Here is a 21,581-nt window from a genome sequence, read left to right on the forward strand (position 1 = left end):
TTGTCTCTATCTTAAAACATTCTAGAAATGTAAGGATACATAAGCATACCTTCCATTAGCTGCCAGAATGAAGACTATGTGTCGTGTAGATTCCAGAAAATTCCACTGCACACTTGTGACAGAGTGAGATTGACAAAGGCAAATAATGTCATTATTATAATGGAAATAGTTTTGACTTAACGGACCACCTGAATGAGGACCTCCCGAGAACCACTGGGTAGACTAACAGGCAAACACAGGGATCAGCCAGAGGTGTTTATTGATAGAGTTCAAGAATTCAATGGGGTCAGACTCAGGGTAGCTTCATCTGCCTTTTGATGACTTTAGGCTTCAAAGAACTTAAACTTTCCATGGGAAATTTCTTGGCTGGTACTTGGACTTTACACAGCACATTTTATTATTTGTGCAGTAAACATAGACCCTTTCCCTCTTGAAGCATTTCTGGCGGCATTTGCCACGAAGGTTCCAGCATTTTTGAGTGCCACCTGAAAAGAAAGAAACACAGAGACAGTGTCAGTTCTAAGAAGAGTTAGATTCTGGATTTGAAACGTCTGTAATAGGATTAGAACGTGATAGAGGGTGTTCAGTTTCCTTTGACTTTGACCTGGTCCTCCTTTCTCTTTTTCCCTTCTTCTCCCTTTCTAAAAATTGTGGTAAAATACAAATAACATAAAGTTTATCAATGTAAGTATTTTAAAGTGTATAGTCCAGGGGCATTAATTACACTCCAATGTTGTGCAACCATAATCACTGTCTAGTTTCAGAACTTTTTAATCATCCCAAACAGAGACACTACACCCATTAAGCAATCTCACTTCCCCTCTCCTCATTCCTGGGCAACCATCAATTTGCCCTCCTCTCTATTCATTTGCCTGATCTAGATATTTTATGCCAATGGAATCATGTAATATGCAACATTTTGTGCCTGGCTTCTTTCACTTAGCACAATATTTTCAAGGTTCATCTGTATTGTTTTTTTTCTTTAAATTAAAAAAAAAAGTATAGTTGATTTACAATATTGTTTTAGTTTCAGGTGTACAGCACAGTGATATAATATATATTCCATTCCAGATTCTTTCCCCTTATAGGTTATTACAGAATATTGAGTATAGTTCCCTGTGCTATACAGTAGATCCTTGCTGATAATCTATTTTATCTCTAGGAGTGTGTATCTGTTAATCCCAATCTCTTAATTCACCTCTCCCCCACCCACCTCTCCCCTTTGGTAACCATAAGTGTGTTTTCTGTGTCTGAGTCTATTTCTGTTTTGTAAATAAGTTCATTTGCATCATATTTTAGATTCCACATATAAGTGATATTATATGATATTTGTCTTTCCCTACATGACTAATATCACTTAATATGATAATCTCTACGTCCATTCATGTTGCTGCAAATGGCATTATTTCATCCCTTTTTATGGCTGAGTAGTATTTCATTGTGTGTATGTGTGTGTATATATATATATATATATATATAGACACGTATATATATATAAAATTTTGGGGGGCTAAAATTCCATCAGTTTCTTCATATCCCTATTTTTGTTTTGTTTTGTCTTTGCTAAGGCCTATCATCAAGAAGGTGGCTGTACTTAGGATTTTTAAAATTGTGGTAAAATACATATGGAATAAAATTTATGTTAATCATTTTAGAGTGTACAGTTCAGTGGTATTAAATATGCTCATATTGTTTTGCAACAATCGCCATCATCCATCCCCAGAACTCTTTTCATCTTGTAAAACTGAAGCTCTATTCCCATTAAGCAATAACCCCCCATCCTCCCCTCCTCCTAGCCCTCTGGCAACAACCATCCATATTGTTTTTGCTACCTTTCCTGCCCCAGAATCTTGACCAACTGACAAACTACAAGACTTGTAAAAATAACTCTCAAAAGAACTGCTCTGAGAGTTTTGGGAATGGGATTTCACCAATGGCCTCAACTAAGAGGCACAAAATCTGGAACAGTTCCCAGTTATTCCAAACTCGAGTTTTGCAGCAGTTAAAGATGAAATCTGCCTCTTGGGTCAAACAAGAACATGTACCCTTTTCTTCTCTTTAGTCTATAAAAACTCCAAGCCTGTCCTGACTTGGATCTTCAGCTGTTCCCTGATGTCCTTCAGCTGAATAACATCTGTAACTTCTGTCCGTGTCAGTAAAACTACTTTCTTTAGGCAGTTTGGTACTGTGACTATTCTTTATTTCATTAATTTTTTATTTAATATTTATTATTTTCTTCTTTCTGTTGTAGGTTTAGACCAAGTTTATTTTGTGATTAGGAATAAGCTTTCTTTGAGATTATTTTTTGACCAGTATAGGGGAAACTATCAGGGAAAATTTGTGTTTTAGTGGAAAACTTGGCTCAAATGGGGCGATTTTGCTCTCTAGGGGATGTTTGTCAAGGAAATGTCTGGAGATGTTTTTAGTTGTCATAATTGGTGTGGAGTGCTACTGGCCATTAGGGAGGCCAAAGATTCTGCTAAATATCCTACAATGTTGGACTTCCCTGATGGCGCAGTGGTTAAGAACTCACCTGCCAATGCAGGGGACATGGGTTTGATCCCTGGTATGGGAAGATCCCACATGCTGCGGAGCAACTAAGCCCGTGCACCACAGCTACTGAGCCTGTGCTCTAGAGCCCACGAGCCACAACTATTGATCCCATGAGCCGCAACTACTGAAGCCTGTGCACCTAGAACCTGTGCTCTGCAATAAGAGAAGCCACTGCAATGAGAAGCCCATGCACGGCAACAAAGAGTAGCCCCCATTGGCCGCAACTAGAGAAAGACTGTGCAGCAATGAAGACCCAGAGCAGCCAATAAATAAATAAATAAATATCCTACAATGCACAGGATAGCCATAATAAAGAACTGCCGAGCCCAAAATGCCAATCGTGTCAAAATGTCAATAATTGCCAATAGTGTCAATAGTTTCTGGTCTAGACAGATCACAGCCTTCAGAATTATGTAACTCTGATTATGTGGGAGTTATTTTACATCTCTATGTGCTCATGATTAATGATAGTAATGTAAAAACAATTATTTCCTATATATTCAAGTAAATTCTGCTCCACAGAGGTTCAACTGACTCCCTCATTTCCCCTGCCCCATGGGAGAAAAAAACCAGTTTCTGTATTGTAAATTCATTTAAAGATTCTCTTGCTCCATTAATACCTCTACACTTTTTAAAAAATTAAAAAAATTTTTTATTAGTGTATAGTTGACTTACAATGTTGCGTTGGTTTCAGGTGTACAGTAAAGTGATTCAATTATACCTATACACATATTCATTCTTTTTCAGATTCTTTTCTCAAATAGATTATCATAGAATATTGAGTAGAGTTCCCTGTGCTATGCAGTAGGTCCTTGTTGGTTATCTATCTTATATACGAGGGTGAGTCAAAAATTATCCGCACTCTGGCTGTAGAATTTACAGAAGTTTTAATATAACTGGAGTGCAGATAATTTTTGACTCACCTTCGTATAGTAGTGTTTGTAGACTTTTATGCTTTAAACCAGTTACAAAATAGCCTTGTTCTCTAGTTTTGAGTCAAATATAATCTTTAACGTGTTCATTTTTATATCTGTATGTGAATCATTAGTTTACATTAAAGAATTATCTTTTAAAACTTATCCGAAAGCAAAACAAAACAAAACAACAACTTCTCCAGAACTTTGAGCAAACTGCCATCACAAGCACCAGATCCTGAAAAAACATACTGAGAGAAATCTGGGCGTTTACTTCGATCAGATGGATTATGGAGATACTAAGATGGCTATGAGGTGTCTCTGAACTGCCTGAAATGAAGCTCAGTGAACAATTTGACCCATCACAGTCTTTAAGTTTCTTTAAAACTTAAAAGCTATTCTAAGACAATACTGGTATGGAAGTTTCAATGAGACAGTGAGGGTTGCTCCAGGAACTGTCCCACCTATTGAAACCCCTAAGCCTGGATTTGAAAGCTGGCTCCCCAACATGTAAACTGGGAGATTTTATTTTTTTATTTTATTTTATTTTTAATTTATTGGCTGCATTGGGTCTTCATCACTGTGCGGGCTTTCTTTGGTTGTGGAGAGCAGGGGCTACTCTTCATTACAGTGTGCGGGCTTCTTATTGGGGTGGCTTCTCTTGTTGCAGATCATGGGCTCTAGGCACTCGGGCTTCAAGAGTTGCGGCATGTGGGCTCAATAGTTGTGGCCCGTGGGCTCTAGAGCACAGGCTCAGTAGTTGTGGTGCTTGGGTGTAGGTGCTCCGCGGCATAAACTGGGAGTCTTGAGCAAGTTGCTTCCCTTCACAGAACTTCATTTTTCTCATTTGAAAACAAAAGACATAATAGCACCTATTTTAAAGGGTTATACATACTAAATAAGATAACATAAAATCCACTAGCATTAAAATTTTCAGAAGCACAGTGAAAGATATAATTAAGAATTAAAGAAAATTCTTTTCAGGAAAAAGTGTAACCTGAAAGGGATACAAAAGCAAATAATCTCAACGGACAATATTTTAAGAGAAATAGAAGAGAAAAAAAGAGAAAAGAATGTAAAAATTTCAAAAAAGAAATGGGATTTCTTTGGGCTGAGATGGAGTGACAGGAGCCATATTGACGCTCCTGCTTTAAACAACAAGATAATTGAACAAAATGTATATGAAACAATGATTTTCAAACATGATCCTAGAGAGAAGGGAAACAGACAAGATGAGCCCTCTGGTTGCACCAGTTTATTGACTAGAAGCAGTTTCTAGGCTGCAGTGCAGTAAGAGGAACCCAAACAAAGCCTGGTGATCTTAATGGAGGAGATAGAAATTGAAGTTTAAGGAGTTCAAGGAGGGCAAGTCAACTAGAATTTGTGGGTCACAGAATCAAAGAAGAGGGGGCTGCACACAAACATACATAAATACAGACAGACAGACACACACACAGAGGGCACACTTGGAGCTCTGCAGAGTACTCTTCTAGCCTTTAGGTATTTTCTATGCAAGTGTAAGAGGAAACTACCAAAGGCCTAGGGAAGAACCACCAAAAAGAAGTAGGCAAGACAATTCCCGGTGATCACACAGGGCTGGGAATGTCTTGAGTCCTCAACTGCCTGAGTGGAAAGACATTGTAAAGTCTGCAGCACAGTGGGGCTAAATTAGTCCTAGATTAAAGGATGTCCTGTATACATCCTAAAAAGATTAAAGGTCATTCTTGAAAGGATTCATCTGATTCCAACTAAGTTACTGCATGCCAGAACAAAAACCAATACTCTTTAAAGAAATACAAAAAAAAAAAAAAAAAAAAAAAATCCAGTAACCGAAAGTATAAAATCCACAATGCAAAGAATCCAAATAATTTTTCAGGCATTTTTTAAAAAAGCAGGAAAATATGAACCACAACCAGGATAAAAATCAATCAACAGACCCAGAAATGACAAAGATTATGGAACTAGAAGACAAGAATGATGAAATGGCTATTATAAATACATTCATAAGCCCAAAAGATAGAGGAAAACGTGAATACTATGGGGAGAAATAAAGATGTAAAAAAATTCACACGAAAATATTTGACAGATACATAATACTATATGTAAAATAGATAAACAGCAAGGACCTGATATTCAATATCTTACAATAACCTATAATGGAAATAATCTAAAAAAGAATATGTAGTCATATATATAAAACTGAATCACTTTGCTATACACCTGAAACATTGCAAATCAACTATATTTCAATAAAAAAATTGGAAAAGAAAGAAGAAAATTTTTCTAGTTTATCCAATGGTAAATTTGTTCAAATGAAAGGTATAAATAGTAAGAATCAGACAAACAAAACTGAAATAAACTCCTAAATGATTAAAAATATTTGAAATGAACCATTAAATACTAAATGAAAAACATACTTAGTGATATTAACAACAGAGTAGACATTGCAGAAGTAACAATAAATGAACCTGAAGACATAGCAACAGAAACTATCCAAAATGAAGTAGAGAGAAAAAATATTGAAAAACAAAACAAAACAAAAACAGAACGTCAATAACTCATCAGGCAGTAACAAGCCATATAACTTACATACAATCGGAGTACCAAAAGGAGAGGAGAGGGGAGGGACAGAAAGAATTTTTAAAGAAATAATGGTTGAAAAGCTTCAAGTTTGATGAAAATGGTAAATCCACAGAATCCAGAACCTCAGTGAATCCGAGACAGAATTAAATCTAAAGAAAGACATGCAAAGCCATTTCATAATAAAACTTTTGAAAATCATGTTAAAAACCTTAAAACCAGCTCAAGGAAGACATTAAGTACATGGGAAAAATGGTAAAAATAATAGAATACTTCTTATCAGAAACCATACACGAGAAGACAGTAGAGAGATATCTTTAAAACAGTGAAAGGAAAAAAGACAATCCAAAATTCTTAAAAAAAAAAAAAAACCTTTAAAAAATTATTTATTTATTTAGTTGGCTGTTCTGGGTCTTAGTTGCAGCATGTGGGCTCTTAGTTGTGGCATGCGAGATCTAGTTCCCTGACTAGGGATCAAAGGGGGCCCCCTGCATTGGGAGCGCAGAGTCTTAACCACTGGACCACCAGGTAAGTCCCCAGAATTCTTTACACAGCAAAAATCCTCCCCAAATGGAGAAATAGACTTTTTCAGATTTTTTTAAAACTAAGAAAATTTGAGGACTAATGTCAGCAAGATGGTGGAGTAAGAGGTTCCCCAGCCCTTCTACAAAACACCAATTTGGCAACCATCAAAATGGGAAGATGTAAACCTTACAGCAACCATTAAAAAACAAAAGATGTATAGCTAATAAGGCAGTAGCGGATACAAACTGGAATCATAAAAAGACTCAAGTGATCTGAAAGAGGGCAAGGGAAGAAGATAAAGTGAACAAAGAAAGGATAGGCAGATAGAAAACAAATAGAAAGGTGGTAGGTTAAATGCAACCATATTGATAATTATATTAAACATAAATGATCTGAACATCTCAATTAAAAGGCAGAAATTGTCAGATTGGGTGAAAGAGCAAGACCTAATTACATGCTGCCTATAAGAAATTCATTCTAAATATACAGACATAGCTATGTTAAAAGTAAAAGGATAAAAAAATACCATGGAAAACACTAATTAAAGGAAAACTGGAGTATTATTAAGATATTAGTTATGTTAATATTTAAAAAGTAGATTTCAAAACTAACTAAATTACTAAGTATAAAAAGGTCATTTCATGATGACAATCTCAATTTATCAAAAAGATGTATTAATCCTAAATCAAATGCACCAAAAAAGAGCTTGAAAATACATGAAACAAAAAGCTGAAAGAACTGAAAGGAGAAATAGACAAATTCACAATTATAATTTCAGATTTCAACATTCCTCTCTCAACAATTGATAGAACAAGTTAATAGAAGATATAGAATACTTGAACTAATGAGTTTATCAACCAGTTTGACTTAATAGATATTTATAAAACACTTTACCCAACAACAGAAAACTAAACATTTTTTTCCGAGTGCTCACAGAATATTCACCAAGATATACCATATTCTGGGTAATACAGAATCTCAATAAAAACATAAAAGGATTGAAGTCTTACAAGGGTGTATGTCTGTCCACGGTAGAATTAAACTAAAAATCAATAATAGATATGCACCTGGAATATCTCTAAATACTAGGAAATTGAACAATGTACTGGTAAATAACTAAAGCGTGGAAGAGAAATCAGAAGAGAAATTAGAGAGATTTGAATTGACTAAAGTTTAAAGTACAACATGTAAAAATATTTGTGGAACCAAGATAGAGCAGTAATTAGAGGGAGACACAGTTTAAAATGCATATTTTAGACAGAATGGTCTTAAATCTATGATCAATGCTTATATCTTAAGAAGTGAGAAAAACAAGAGCAAATTAAAGCTAAAGTAAGTGGGAGGGAAAAAAAAACCATTAAGATTGGAACAGAAGTAAATAAAATAGGAAATAGAAAAATAATAGACAAATTAAAACCAAAAGCTGGTTCTTTGAAAATATAGAAAAAAATTGCTAAATTCCTAGCCAGGCAGGCTGACCGGGAAGAAAACAAAATAGAAGACATAAATTTTTATTATTAAGAATGAAAGGGAGGGGAATTTCCTGGCTATCCAGTGTTAGGACTCCAAGTTTTCTCTGCCAAGGGCCCAGGTTTGATCCCTGGTCAGGGGAATAAGATCCGACAAGCAGCACAGCACAGCCAAAAAAAGGGAAAAAAAAAAAAAAGAGAGGAACTCACTATAGATTCTATAGATATTACAAAGATAATGTAAAAAATTTTATGACTATAAATTGAACAACTTACATAAAATAGACAAATTACTTGAAAAAACACAAACTACTAAAGCTTCACACATAAAGAATAGATAACTCTAAAACCCCTTAATTTTTGAAAGAAATTGAATTTGTATATAAGTACCTTCCACAAAAAAACAAAAACCAAAAAACAAATTAAAAAACCCCTCTAAGCACAGATGGCTTCATTGGTGAATTCTACTAAGCATTTAAGGAAGAAATAATACCAATTCTTTTCAAAGTCTTCCAACATTACATTGACACCCAAACCAAAGGCATTCCAAGAAAATAAAACAATAGACTGATGTCCCTTATAAACTTAGATGTAAAAATCCTTACAGACTAACACCTTTCATAAACTAGATGTGAAAATCTTTAACAAAATATAAACTGAACCCAGAAATGTATAAAAAAGATAATACATCATAACGTGTGAATCATTCCAAGAATGTAAAGGTCAGTTCAACATTTAAAAAATCAATCAATATAATTCACTACATCAACAGATTAACCCCATGACCCCACCTAATCATATAATCATTTCAGTAGATGCAGAAAAAACATTTGACAGAATTCATCATTCATTAATAATAAAAAAAAGTCCTCTAAACTGACTAGGAATAGAAGAAAATTTCCTCAACGTGATAACGGACATCTGTGAAAATCCTGCAGCTACTATCATACTGATAAATGACGAACAGATTTTAGAGGCAGAAGTAAAACTGTTACTGTTTAAAGATGACATGATCATCTATGAAACGATGAAACCTAATAACTGAGTTCAGCAAGGTTGCAGGATATAAGATTAACATATAAAAACCAGTTGTATTTCTGGATCATATGGTAATTCTATTTTCAGTTTTCTGAGGAACCTCCATACTGTTCTCCATAGTGGATGCACCAACTTATGTCCCCATCAACAATGTAGGAGTGTTCCCTTTTCTCCACACGCTCTCCACCATTTATTAATGATGGTCATTCTGACTGGTGTGAGGTGGTACCTCTTTGTAGTTTTGATTTGCTTTTCTCTAATAATTAGTGATGTTGAGCATCTTTTTATGTGCCTACGCCATCTGTATGTATTCTTTGGGGAAATGTCTATTAAGGTCTTCTGCCCTTTTTTTGATTGGGCATACACCTAGACAAAACTATAATTCAAAATGGTACATGCACCCCGTGTTCATAGCTGCACTATTCACAACAGCCAAAACATGGAAACAACCTAAATGTCCATCAACAGATGAATGAATAAAGAACATGTGGTATATATACACAGTGGAATATTACTCAGCCATCAAAAAGAATGAAATAGGGACTTCCCTGGTGGTCCAGTGGGTAAGACTCCACACTCCCAATTCGGGGGGTCCAGGTTCCATCCCTGGTTGGGGAACTAGATCCCGTATGCTGCAACTAAGAAGTCCGCGTACCACAACTAAGAGCCCACATGCCACAACTTAAGATCTCACATGCCTGTGTGCCACAGCTAAGAACTGGCACAGCTAAAATAAATAAATAATAAATAAATATTTATGAAAAAAGAATGAAATAATGCCATTTGCAGCAACATGGATGCAACTAGAGATTATCATACTAGGTGAAGTAAGTCAGAAAAAGAAAGACAAACACCAAATGATATTACTTATATGTGGAATCTAAAATGTGGCACAAACATATATACAATGGAATATTACTCAGCCATAAAAAGGAATGAAATTGAGTTATTTGTAATGAAGTGGATAGACCTAGAGACTGTCATACAGAGCGAAGTAAGCCAGAAAGAGAAAAACAAATACCGTATGCTAACACATATATATGGAATCTAAAAAAAATGATACTGATGAACCCAGCGATAGGGAAAGAATAAAGATGCAGATGCAGAGAATGGACTTGAGGACACGGGGTTGGGGGACGAAGGGGAAGCTGGGACGAAGTGAAAGAGTAGCATTGACATATATACACTACCAAATGTAAAATAGATAGCTAGTGGGAAGTTGCTGCATAACATAGGGAGATCAACTCGATGATGGGTGATGACTTCAAGGGCTGAGATAGGGAGGGTGGAAGGGAGTCACAGGAGGGAGGGGATATGGGGATATATGTATAAATATAGCTGATTCACTTTGGTGTACCCCCAAAACTGGCACAACGGTGTAAAGCAATTATATTCCAAAAAAGAGCTTAAAAAAATAAAATAAAACATGGCACAAATGAACCTATCTACAAAACAGAAACAAACTCACAGACACAAAGACTGTGGTTGCCAAGGGAGAGGGGGATAGGGGAGGAAAGGACTGAGAGTGTGGGATTAGCATATGTAGACTATTATATATAGGATGGATAAACAACAAGGTCCTACTGTATAGCACAGGGAACTATATATAATATCCTGTGATAAATCATGATAGAAAATGTTATATAAAAAAAGAACGTCTGTGTATAACTGAGTCACTATGCTGTACAGCAGAGAATAGCACAACATTGTAAATCACCTATACTTCACTAAGAAAAAAAAAACCACAGTTGTATTTCAGTGCACTAGCAACAAACAAATGAACTTTTAAAAATATCATTTACAAGAGCTTAAAAATACATAACAGTGATAAAAAAATATGTGTGTTAGTTTCATCTTGTATTGCACTGTAACAAAATTACCATAAACTTAGTGTCTTAAAACAACAAAAATTTACTATTTCATTGGGCTAAAGTCAAGGTGCCAGTAAGGCTGGTTCCTTCTGGAAACTCTTAGGGCAGAATCTATTTTCTTCCCCTTTTCACCTTCTAGTGACGACCTGTATTTTTTTGCTTGTAATCCCTTCCTTACATTACTACAAACTCTTGCTTCCATTTTCACATCTCTTCCTCCACAATCTGATCTCCTGTTGCCCCCTTGTTAGGTCTCTTGTGATTACAATGAATCCACCCAGAAAACCCAAGATTATCTCCCTATTTCAAGATCCTTAACTTAATCACACCTGCAAAATCTCTTTTACCATGTAAGGTAACATATTCATAGGTTCTGGGATTAGGACTTGGACATCTTTGGGAAGTCATTATTTAGCCTACTACAATATGCAAAATATAACAACCACAAAACACTTCAGAGAAAGAAAGGAAGACATAAAGAAATGGAGAGAGATACCATGTTCGTGGATTCAAAGACTTAATTTTGATAAGATCTCAATTCTCCTTAAATTGATCAAGGCAGTTCCAAGAATATTTCCAGCAGGCTATTTTGTAGAATTGAAAAGCTGATTCTAAAATTTACATGAAAATGTAAAGGACCTAAAACAGATAAAACAATTTTAAAAAGAACAAAGTTGGAGGACTCACAATACCTGATTTCAAGGTTTACTGCAAAGTCATAGTAACCAAGACAATGTGGTATTGGCACAAGAATAGACATATAGGTCAATGGAATGGCAGGGAGAGTCCATAAATTGATCCCAGCCTATATGGTCAACTGGTTTTCAGCAAAGGTGCCAAGGTAATTCAGAGGGGGAAAAGGAAATTCTTTTCATTAAATGATGCTAGCATATCCATGTGCAAACAAGTAAACCTTAACCCTTGCCCCACACTGTATACAAAAATTACCTCAAAATGAATCATGGACCTAAATGTAAGAGCTAAAACAACAGAAAATCTAGAAGAAACCATAGGAGAAAATGTTTCTGACCTTGTGTCAAGTGAACATTTTTTTTTAGATAAGATACAAAAACACAAGCCACAAAAGAAAAAATGAACACATTGGACTTCTTCAAAACTAAAAGTTCTTAGCTTTCAAATGACACTGTTAAGTAAATCAAAAGGTAATTTACAGTCTGGAAGAAAATATTTACAAAGTATATATCTTTTAAAAAATGTTTACCTAGAATATGTAGAACACACAACTCAACAAAAAACCTGATTAAAAGTGAGCACTACACCAAAGAAGACATATACATGGCAGATAAGCACATCAAAATATGTTTAACATGATTAGTCATTAACTACTAGCCATCAGTAAAACAACAGTTAAAACTATACACCCACTAGAATGGCTAAAATTAAAAGACAGACAATACCATGTGTTGACAGTGATGTGGAGCAACCGTAAATCTCTTACTGCTAGTGGGAATGCAAAATGGTACAGCCACTATGGAAAACAGTTTGCAGTTTTTTATAAAGTTCATCATAGCCGTATCATACAACCCAGCAACTCCACCCTTAGGTATTTACTCTAGAGAATGAAGACTTGCACTGGACCATTCACAGTAGCTCTATTTATAATAGCTAAAAGCTGGAAACTGCCCAAATATCTAGCAGCTAGTTAACTGATAAATTGTGGTATGTATTCATTCAGTGGAATACTGCTCAGCAACACAAGGTAACCAGCTATTGATATATGAGCAACATGGATGAATTGCAAAAGCATTATGCTAAATTAAATAATCCAGACACAAAAGCCTTCTTGTTGTTTGATTCTAAAAGGCCAAACTAAAGTGACACAATGTAGATTAGTCATAGCCAGTGGCTGGGGGACTGGGGAAATGACTGACTGCAAAGGGGTATAAGAGATCTTTTTGGGGTAATGGAAATGTATTATACTACAACTGTGGTACTGGTTACATGGATGTATACATTTGTTGAAACTCATGTTGTATGCTTAAAATGTGGACATTTAATCTTATGTAAGTGATAACTCAATAAAACTGATAAAAAGACTTGATAAGAAAAAAATTCAATAGAAAGTGACAAATACTGAGGATGGGGAAAGGAGAGTCAACAGAGACACGATGAGGCCTTGAGAAAGAAAATCAGAGCAAGATGTCGAAAAAATGCTACAAAGTATAATTCAAGAAAACATTCTTTAAATAAAAATAGCCAGGTCATGGAAGCAAGCTAAATGTCCATCAATAGATGAATGGATAAAGAAGATGTGGTACATATATACAATGGAATATTACTCAGCCATAAAAAGGAACAAAACTTGGACATTTGTAGACATGGATGGACCTAGAGACTGTCATACAGAGTGAAGTGAGTCAGAAAGTGAAAAACAAATGTTGTATATTAACACATATATGTGGAATATAGAAAAATGGTACAAATCAACTGGTTTGTGAGGCAGAAGTAGAGACACAGATATAGAGAACAAGCATATGGACACCAAGTGGGGAAAGCAGGGGGAGTTGAGGGGGAATGAATTGGGAGAGTGGGATTGCCATGTATACATTACTGATAAGGAAAAAGATACCAAATTGTACACTTTAAATACATGCAGCTTATTGTATGTCAATTATATCTCAATAAAAGTTCTTAAAAAATAAAAAGATGACTTGAGGGGATTCCCTGGTGGTGCAGTGGTTAAGAATCTGCCTGCCAATGCAGGGGGCACAGGTTCGATCCCTGGGCTGGGAAGATCCCATATGCTTCGGAGAAACTAAGCCTGTGTGCCACTGCTACTGAAGCCCTTGTGCCACAACTACTGAAGCCCTTGTGCCACAACTACTGAAGCCCATGCACCTAGAGCCCGTGCTTTGCAGCAAGAGAAGCCACCGCAATGAGAAGCCTGAGCACGGCAACGAAGAGTAGCCCTCGCTAGCGGCAACTAGAGGAAGCCCGTGTGCAGCAAAAAAGACCCAACTCAGCCAAAAAAAAAAAAAAAAAAAGACTTGAAAATGCTGAAGAAGTATACAGTATTTCTAAGAATACTGGTGTGGAAGAAAGTACATACAAAAGTAATATGAAATATTTTAAGTACAAATCCTGTAGTCCTCACTTTGAATAGGAGTTTTCAATATGAATTCATGTGGTATTTTTTATATATTCAATGTGTTGATTTTCTCATCTGCTCTGAAAAGATGTAGAAAGAAGGGCTAATTTAGCAGCATCAATATCTCTAGCATCTAGATCACAGTCCTCAAATACCATTTCCCTACTTAAAAAATTAGGGCTTTTTGAAGAAATGGCTAATTCAAGGTCTGGTGCAGGAATTGCACAAGATGAGCCCAGACTATCTTGTCATACCAGATAACCAATTGTGTATCAGTGAAACTGCTTTTATAAGTTAACAAAAGGACAAAGTGCTGAGAAACCCAGTTTTCTCAAATCACACCTATCAGAAACTTTGTATTTGAAATCATATCGGCAAGACTGGAACATTACATTCTTCCCTGAGGAATCACGTCTTTTTATACAGAAAAGCAACCTTGATTTCAGAGCCAGGGATGGAGTGTCAGAGAAAGAATTTGGGAATATAAAGTTTCACATCTCTCTTATTTTTGTGCTTTCCATGGAAATGGGACCTAGAACTGACGTTAACCCCTTTACACACCATCCCGTGGCCCTTGAAGTCTATCAAACTCTGCTTCATTTGCATTTTACCTAAACTCTGCTATTCTCCTTAATCTTATAGTAACCCTATTTGTTCCTTCATTTGGTGAGATGCCCCACAAGTTCCTTTGGTGTGTATTTTCCTTTAATTCAGTAAATTAATATATTTAACTTTGTCAGACTGCAAGTGTGTCCCTTGTGGTGTTTATGAGATGGACTTTATCATAAGGAAACTGTCAAAGACTAACAGGGATATGTAAAATAAAGGCTTAGGCTTCCACTAGCCGAATTTCAGTAAGAAAAAGACTGCAATGGGACTTCCTAGGTGGCACAATGGTTAGGAATCTGCCTGCCAGTGCAGGGGACACAGGTTTGATCCCTGCTCCAGGAAGATCCCACATGCCTTGAAGCAACTAAGCCTGTGTGCCACAACTATTGAGGCTGTGTGCCACAACTACTGAAGCCTCACTCACTTACAGCCCATGCTCTAACAAGAGAAGCCACCACAATGAGGAGCCCACGCACCACAATGAAGAGTAGCCCCCGCTCTCTGCAACTAGAGAAAGCCCGTGTGTAGCATCAAAGAACCAATGCAGCCAATAAATAAACAAATAAATAAATTTATCTAAAAAAAGACTGCAATGAATGAAAAGTCACCAAATATATTTAAATCTATGAGTTTATGATGATATTAAAAACTATTTTGTCACATTTGGGGGAATGATAGGAAAAGAGATCATTATCTTGAAGATTCATATGTAAAGAAAAATCACCAAGCATTTATTCTTTCTTATATGAACTGTGCTGCTGAGTAACCAAATAGTAGATGATGAGGAGTGTCTTTATTATATTAGTATTCCATCTAACTAGTGAAAGTCACATAATAGAATATCACCATTTTGCAATAGGCAAAGAATTAATGCATCTAGGCTTTGAGCATTAATTTTTCACTAAAAGAGAGACAACAAACATAGAATTTGCCTTCTGATGAAAAAGGCAAATACCACCTCCCCAAGTTTTGCCAAAAAGGATAGAACTTGAGCCTAATTAAACCTCTGGATCCAGGTACCAATTTGCAGGAAATACAGAGGTCTGAGGAATATGTTGAATTCATTTTGAATATGCAGCTAGCAAAATCCATACTGTGGGAAACTATGGGTCAAATGACCCAACAGATAAATTACAGTGAAAGAAAGGGATGAAGATACACCCAGTAAATTAAAAAACTAAAAATCTTAAGAAATGTTAGATTTTAAAAATGGGCATGACAAAAATAGGGTTTCCAGGGATACAGCCCTAGCAATGAAACTACAGACATACAAATACTTGATTGCTGTAAAAGTCAGGGTAACTACTAAATTTGGGGAGGGAGACAGTTATGATGCAGCGTAGGTGGAGGGGTTTTTGAGGTCAATGTCAATGTTCTGTTTATTGGCCTGGATGGTGTTACAAGGGTATGCAATGAACTATTATATTAGTTCATTGAGCTGCACATTTGTTTTATGTGGTTTTCAGTATCTGTAACTCTGTGTTTTATTTTACAAAAAAGGTAACAAAAACCCCCCACTACTTAACAATAAAATCTCAGTTTTTAATTCAAGAGTGTCAAGTCTCAACTGTTGTTGAGAGTGAGAGGAAAGATGGTCTCATACGTTTTGTTTCAACCTCTCTGGGGGCTACTTAGCACATTTTCAGATTGTGCAGTCTTGACCAGCAATTTCCTTTCTAGATGTCTGTCCTAGGGAAATACATGTGTAGATTAAGAAGCCTATATGCTGGAGAGACAGTTATGAACAGGTTAGAGACAGACACCTGCCCTCAGAGAACTTCCAGTCTAGTGGGGGAGGGGAGGCGAGAAACAACTATTAAAGAAATAGCTTCCCAGGTAATTGATTGATTAGAGTTAGGCTGAAAATTGTAAAGGAAGAACTCTGGGTGCTATGAGGAGGTATAATGGAAAGGGATGTGGCATGTCCCACTTAAATTTAACCTCTGCTGGGTTCTTGGGCTTTATATATATGTCCTGAATTCCACAATTAACCTAACTTAAAAATTTTGAAAATATTAAAGTTATACATATTTCATTCTCCTTTAATCATGAGACCCTTCGGTTGCTGAAAAGCAGAATTGGGCAGAGTTTCTGGGCTTTGGGGGAATGGTTAACAGTAGTTAGAATGACAAAGTCATTGCTCAGCTTAAAAGAGATGAGTTGTTTTAGTTTATAGCAAGACAATACTTTTAAGAACCAAAATTGATCTAGAAAGGTGAGGGATTTCCAAATTTCTAAGAGCTCCTTTATATATTATTAGCTGAGCCTGGTGGATTCAGATAATACCACCTCACCATAAGCCACAGCAGGCAAAGGCTGGGGACCAAAGAAACCTCCATTCAATCTCCTTTACTACCACCACACCCAAAAGAAAGTAGAGGGAAATACTCTCCCTAGGGGAAACCAGGGTGCTTAAATCCACTTCCTGCAGCAATAGCAGCAGCAGCAGAGGAGGCCTTAGAGCTGCACCAGAGCCCACACCTTGCCTCTCCAGCCAGGATAATGGTGGACCCACTAGCAAGCTAGCGACAGAGGCCTTCCTTTCCTCCCCCACTAAGGCCTGCTGGTTGACCTGAACACCTAGGAAGCGGAGATAAGTCATGTGAGAAAGGCAGGGGCAAGAGACTCTCTTGCTACAAACACCCAGATTGGTCTAGAGAAACTGCCAGAGAAGAGGGCATTTACTTTTTGCCCTGAGAGTGTAGCCTAGGGGAATTGCTAACAGCATTGGCACAGCACATTATGGTGCCAACCTGGGGGTGGATTAGAAATGGCTGAGGGAAGTGGCTGAGCTTCTCCCTCTCCTCTCCTGTAGCATAAAATAGACCCAGAAAGCCCCCAAGTTCCCTTGTGTCTCTAGTGGAGACAGGAAAACCAGTGATGAGCTGCGAGCCTGAGGGACCTGGCAGGAATAGACCCCTGTGCAGAAGGCAGTGGGAGGGGCTGTGTGTCAACAGCCTAAACCTAGGGATCAGATGGAAGACTGGCTGAGAGGAAGGGCTCAGTCAGTGGGGCGCTCAAGAGGTTTCATCAGTCATGGGATCACACACAATGAGGGGCACTGTCCTAGAAGTCAGTGGAGGTCCAGCACTGGGCCCTACCCCACCTCCTCAGGCTCCTGCCCCAGGACCTTTGCACGTCATATTCCCTCCAGTTTGAATGTTCTTCTCTACAAATCCACATGGGTCCCCCATTATCCTCCCTCAGGTCACAGGGAGCCATTCCATGAGCACACCTTTAAAACGGCAAATCCACATCCCCCTGGTATTTGCTATTCCCTTTCCTGCCTACCCTGCGCATTATACTCACCACCTGACATTCTGTATGTTTCACTTATTTAAAAAATTTTTCTGCTTCTCTCAGTAGAATGTAAACTCCAAGAGGCTGAAGACTGCTTACCTTGTTGTGTTCTGATATGTTCACTGTGCTACCTCTTGTACCTATCACAGTGCCTAGGACATGAAATCCATTCAATCATGTTTATTGAATGAACCAATAACTTAAATCATGACATATCAAGTTACCTTCTCCTAAACCCAGTTGCTACCTTGGGAAGGAGAAGGGGAGCAGAAGGAGAAATGCTCAAAGACTGAATATTTATTCAAGAGACCGAATTAACTTGAAACTGTTTTAAACCAGAACTGATGAATATTTATTTAACTGTTGAGCTTAGGCACAGTCCCTAAGTGCCCTCCACCACCTCTCCCCCTAACTGTCCCATCAGCAGAATGGAAGTTCCTGGGAAAATTTAGATTAGTTATATAAAATGAAGAAGCTACACTTTTTTTTTTTTGCATACCAAAATTTGAGTATGTTCTTGTTGTTCCCTCAAACTGATATTACTATACATACTCCTTTGTTGTAGCAGATTGAGAAATGAGGAAATTGAAATTCTGAGCTGCTGAACTGCTTGCTGGATGTCATAGAGTTAGAAAATGGTTGAGCAGTTTTTAACCTGGGTTCTAGGGCTTTTCTCTCTATCCCCAGCTGAGCGGTGTTTCAGGCATTTGCCACAGGCAGATCAAGGGCTGAGGTGATGAAGTTCACACCTTCCAACCCTGTGGATAGGTGAGGTGAAAGCCTTGGCGGGGCGGAAGTTTCTTCCAGTTGAGCAAGAGGGGCCAGATAGCTATGCTAGAGTTGGTGGAATGGGCAAGTCTGACCATGGCCCTTCTCTGCTTCAGCCTTCCCATTGCTTCCTACCTGGCATTCAAGGCTCATCAAGACCTGGACCTTGAGTGCTTCCTCAGCCTTACCCCCTTGCCACACCCTTAACCCATTCTGTGCCAGTTCTCTGAAGGCATGGTGCTCTCTACCACATCCGGACCTTTGCATTAGCTGATTTCTGCCCAGGACACCGTTCCTACTTCCACCTCTTCTCCTTCCCTTTCTAATTTCTAACCACTTTTCAGGACTCAGAGTGTCCCTTCAGGAGGACTCTCCTGGTCCTCAGCCTGGGCTTGTCCCTCCCACATGCACCCCAGGACCCTAGATCCCCTCTATCATGGCTCAGGACACTCTGGGTTGTAAATGCGATTTTACATCTCTCCCAGTGAGTCCCTCCCAGGACTTATTATTTATCTCTGTGGTCCTATGTCCCAACACAGGGTTTGGCACAGAGATAGAAATAAGTAAATATGAGCTTTTCTCTCTTCTCAAAGTGGTTGCCATCTTTACAGAGCCTAGATCATCCTGGGGACTATTTTGTGAAAGGGCCACTATTGTGTATCCTCTTCCTGCTTCTCCTGCCCATTCGTTGCATTCTTCCTCACACTCTAGGCCACCGGTGCCTGATCCCTGGAAGAGCTGGACGGGGTGGCTGAGCGAGAAGCTCTCGATGTTGTAGTTGGTACCTAAGATCTGGTGTCTGCCGCCCGTGAGGGCTCTTCCTCTACGTGCCTCTGCAAAGTAACCTCCCGAGGTCCCGGCAGCCCGTCCTTGTCTCACTCTCCACACCCTGCCCCTCCCCTGACAGGGTCCAGGTTACCTGGAGTGAGCTGGGACAAGAGCAGCAGTGCGGCCAGAGTCAGCAAAAGGAGCTTCATGGTTGGAAGTGGCCAAGTGAAGCTGCAAGTCCGATGCGATGGCGAAGCTAGTGGGGGAGAGCTCTGGCCTCCCTGGCTCCCGCTCCCTTGGTCCAACCGGAACAGGTGTCACCCTCACGTGCCCTCAGCCGCCCGCGGGTGCAGCCCCCGCGCCGCCTGAGCCCACAGTGTGCAGCCATACGCCCTGAGCTGGCACGCAAACTTCTGTCATTCAGGTCAAGTTGCAAGGTCGGACCTCCAACCAAGGGACCACCAGGGGGCGCCACGCACACGGAATCCAGAAGGTCTTGGAAAGCTTCGCAGAGAAGATGGCGCTGGATTCTGTTTTGAGGACTAAATACGAAAACGCCAGGCAGATGAGCCCAAATGGTGTTCCAGGCAAAAGAAAGTCTGCACAAAGGCTTCTGTTGGTGTTGAACATGAGAAATATGAGGTAACTGGGGCTGAAGGCTGCAGGAGAATGGTAGTAAGAAATGAAGCTCCCACCACCAGCCTGGCTGTGCCGTCTCAGAAGTACTACCTGTCATCTGAGGGCTGCCCATGTAGCAGCCACAGCCCTCTGTCATCTGAGGGCTACCACAGCCCCCAGTCATCTGAGGGCTACCCATGGCGTCACGCCATCTGCCGTGCCCCTTCCTCAGAGGTCCAAGAACCCGCTATTGGGGGGGTGGGGGGGAAGGGGGGGGGGAAGGGACGGTCCCTCCTCTGAACTCCTGGGTTTTGAAAATCCGTTCTCTTCCCTCAATTCCTGCAGCCCAGGGGTGGTAGCTACATTCTGTGGTTACTAATATTTGTTTCCTCAGGGTCCTCTTCTTTGCTATTTCTGCCTTCTAACACCGGTGTAACCAATTCCCTATATTAAATATCCTATGTGGCTTCTGTTTCCCAACTGGACCGTCTTTGATACAGAGGTCAAGGGTATAAAAGCATATATAGGGCTTACAAGACAAGACGTTGAAAACTTTTTTGGTAGGGGCAGAAAACAGACTGCGGAGGTTGAAGACTGAAAGGTTAGTGAGAGAGAGAGGTTAGTAAGTGTAAACAACTCTTTCTAAAACCTTTACGATGAAGAGGAGACAGTAGCTAGGAAGGGACCCAGTGCCTAAGGGTTAGAAATCCACGAATGTTGTTCATTTCTGTTAAGGACGGTCATTTTTTCAAATACATGGTAAGCCTCAATCAGGGAAGCAGCAGAACTGCTGTCAGCATTATGGAATAAGGAATTTATTATAAGGATGCGACTCTATTCAATTGTAGGAGGAGCTGAGAAAGTAAAGATCATCCAGGTCGTAGTGGGGTCACTGAAGGAGCTGGTGTAGAAGTCGGTGAAACGTCGTTTGCTCTTCAGAACTACTGACTGAGTTCACAGAGAAGGGTTTAGTGGTGAGCCTGGGCCCCAAGACACTTTGATCATCAGGGCTGACAGTTGGAAAGGAGAGCTAACACACAGCAGGGAACAGCGAGGACAGACTGAACCCTGCAGAGACCCCTCACCACCTCTAACCAATGACAGCCTTCAGAGCACAAGGATGCTGCTTCATTTCCACCTCCCAAATCTCACGCAAAAAAAAAAAAAAAAAAAAAAGGAAAAGAGTTTGTGGCAAAGCCTAACTTGATTCCATACAGGGAAAGGAATTGCAAAATGTGATTTCATCCTGGCTTGGGCTGTCTGAGTACCCATCAGGCTGTGCTACAAAAAAAATCACCAAATGCATATGTTCAAACTCAGTGAATTGTATACTTTAAATATATGCAGTTTTTGGTATATCCGTTATACCACAACAAAGCTGTAAAAAAAAATTGCAAAATGCAATCTTCTGTTCTGGTGGCTAGAAAATGGGGCAGAAATGTATCTGTTGGATTCTTTC

The 21,581-nt window shown here is 38.8% G+C and overlaps 1 protein-coding gene across 1 annotated transcript; it reads right to left on the reverse strand.

The window, feature by feature from the left end:
• Positions 1 to 339: 339 nt before the first annotated feature.
• DEFB123 (defensin beta 123) lies at positions 340 to 19,713 on the reverse strand. Its single transcript, XM_057703970.1, has 2 exons — positions 19,656 to 19,713; positions 340 to 485 (listed from the first exon to the last, which is right to left on the reverse strand). The coding sequence occupies exons 1-2, from the start codon at positions 19,711 to 19,713 to the stop codon at positions 340 to 342; spliced, it is 204 nt and encodes a 67-aa protein (XP_057559953.1).
• Between the last annotated feature and the right edge of the window lie 1,868 nt (positions 19,714 to 21,581).

This window comes from Hippopotamus amphibius, chromosome 12 (genome assembly GCF_030028045.1).
Source record: "Hippopotamus amphibius kiboko isolate mHipAmp2 chromosome 12, mHipAmp2.hap2, whole genome shotgun sequence".
In the NCBI taxonomy this organism is placed as follows: Eukaryota; Metazoa; Chordata; class Mammalia; order Artiodactyla; family Hippopotamidae; genus Hippopotamus; species Hippopotamus amphibius.

Bases quoted from the DNA above. Each gene is read 5' to 3' on its own strand.
- DEFB123 (XM_057703970.1), bottom strand. From the start codon at position 19,713: ATGAAGCTCCTTTTGCTGACTCTGGCCGCACTGCTGCTCTTGTCCCAG. The intron at 486-19,655 runs GTAACCTGGACC...CTTTCTTTTCAG, and splicing joins CTTGTCCCAGCTCACTCCAG to GTGGCACTCAAAAATGCTGG.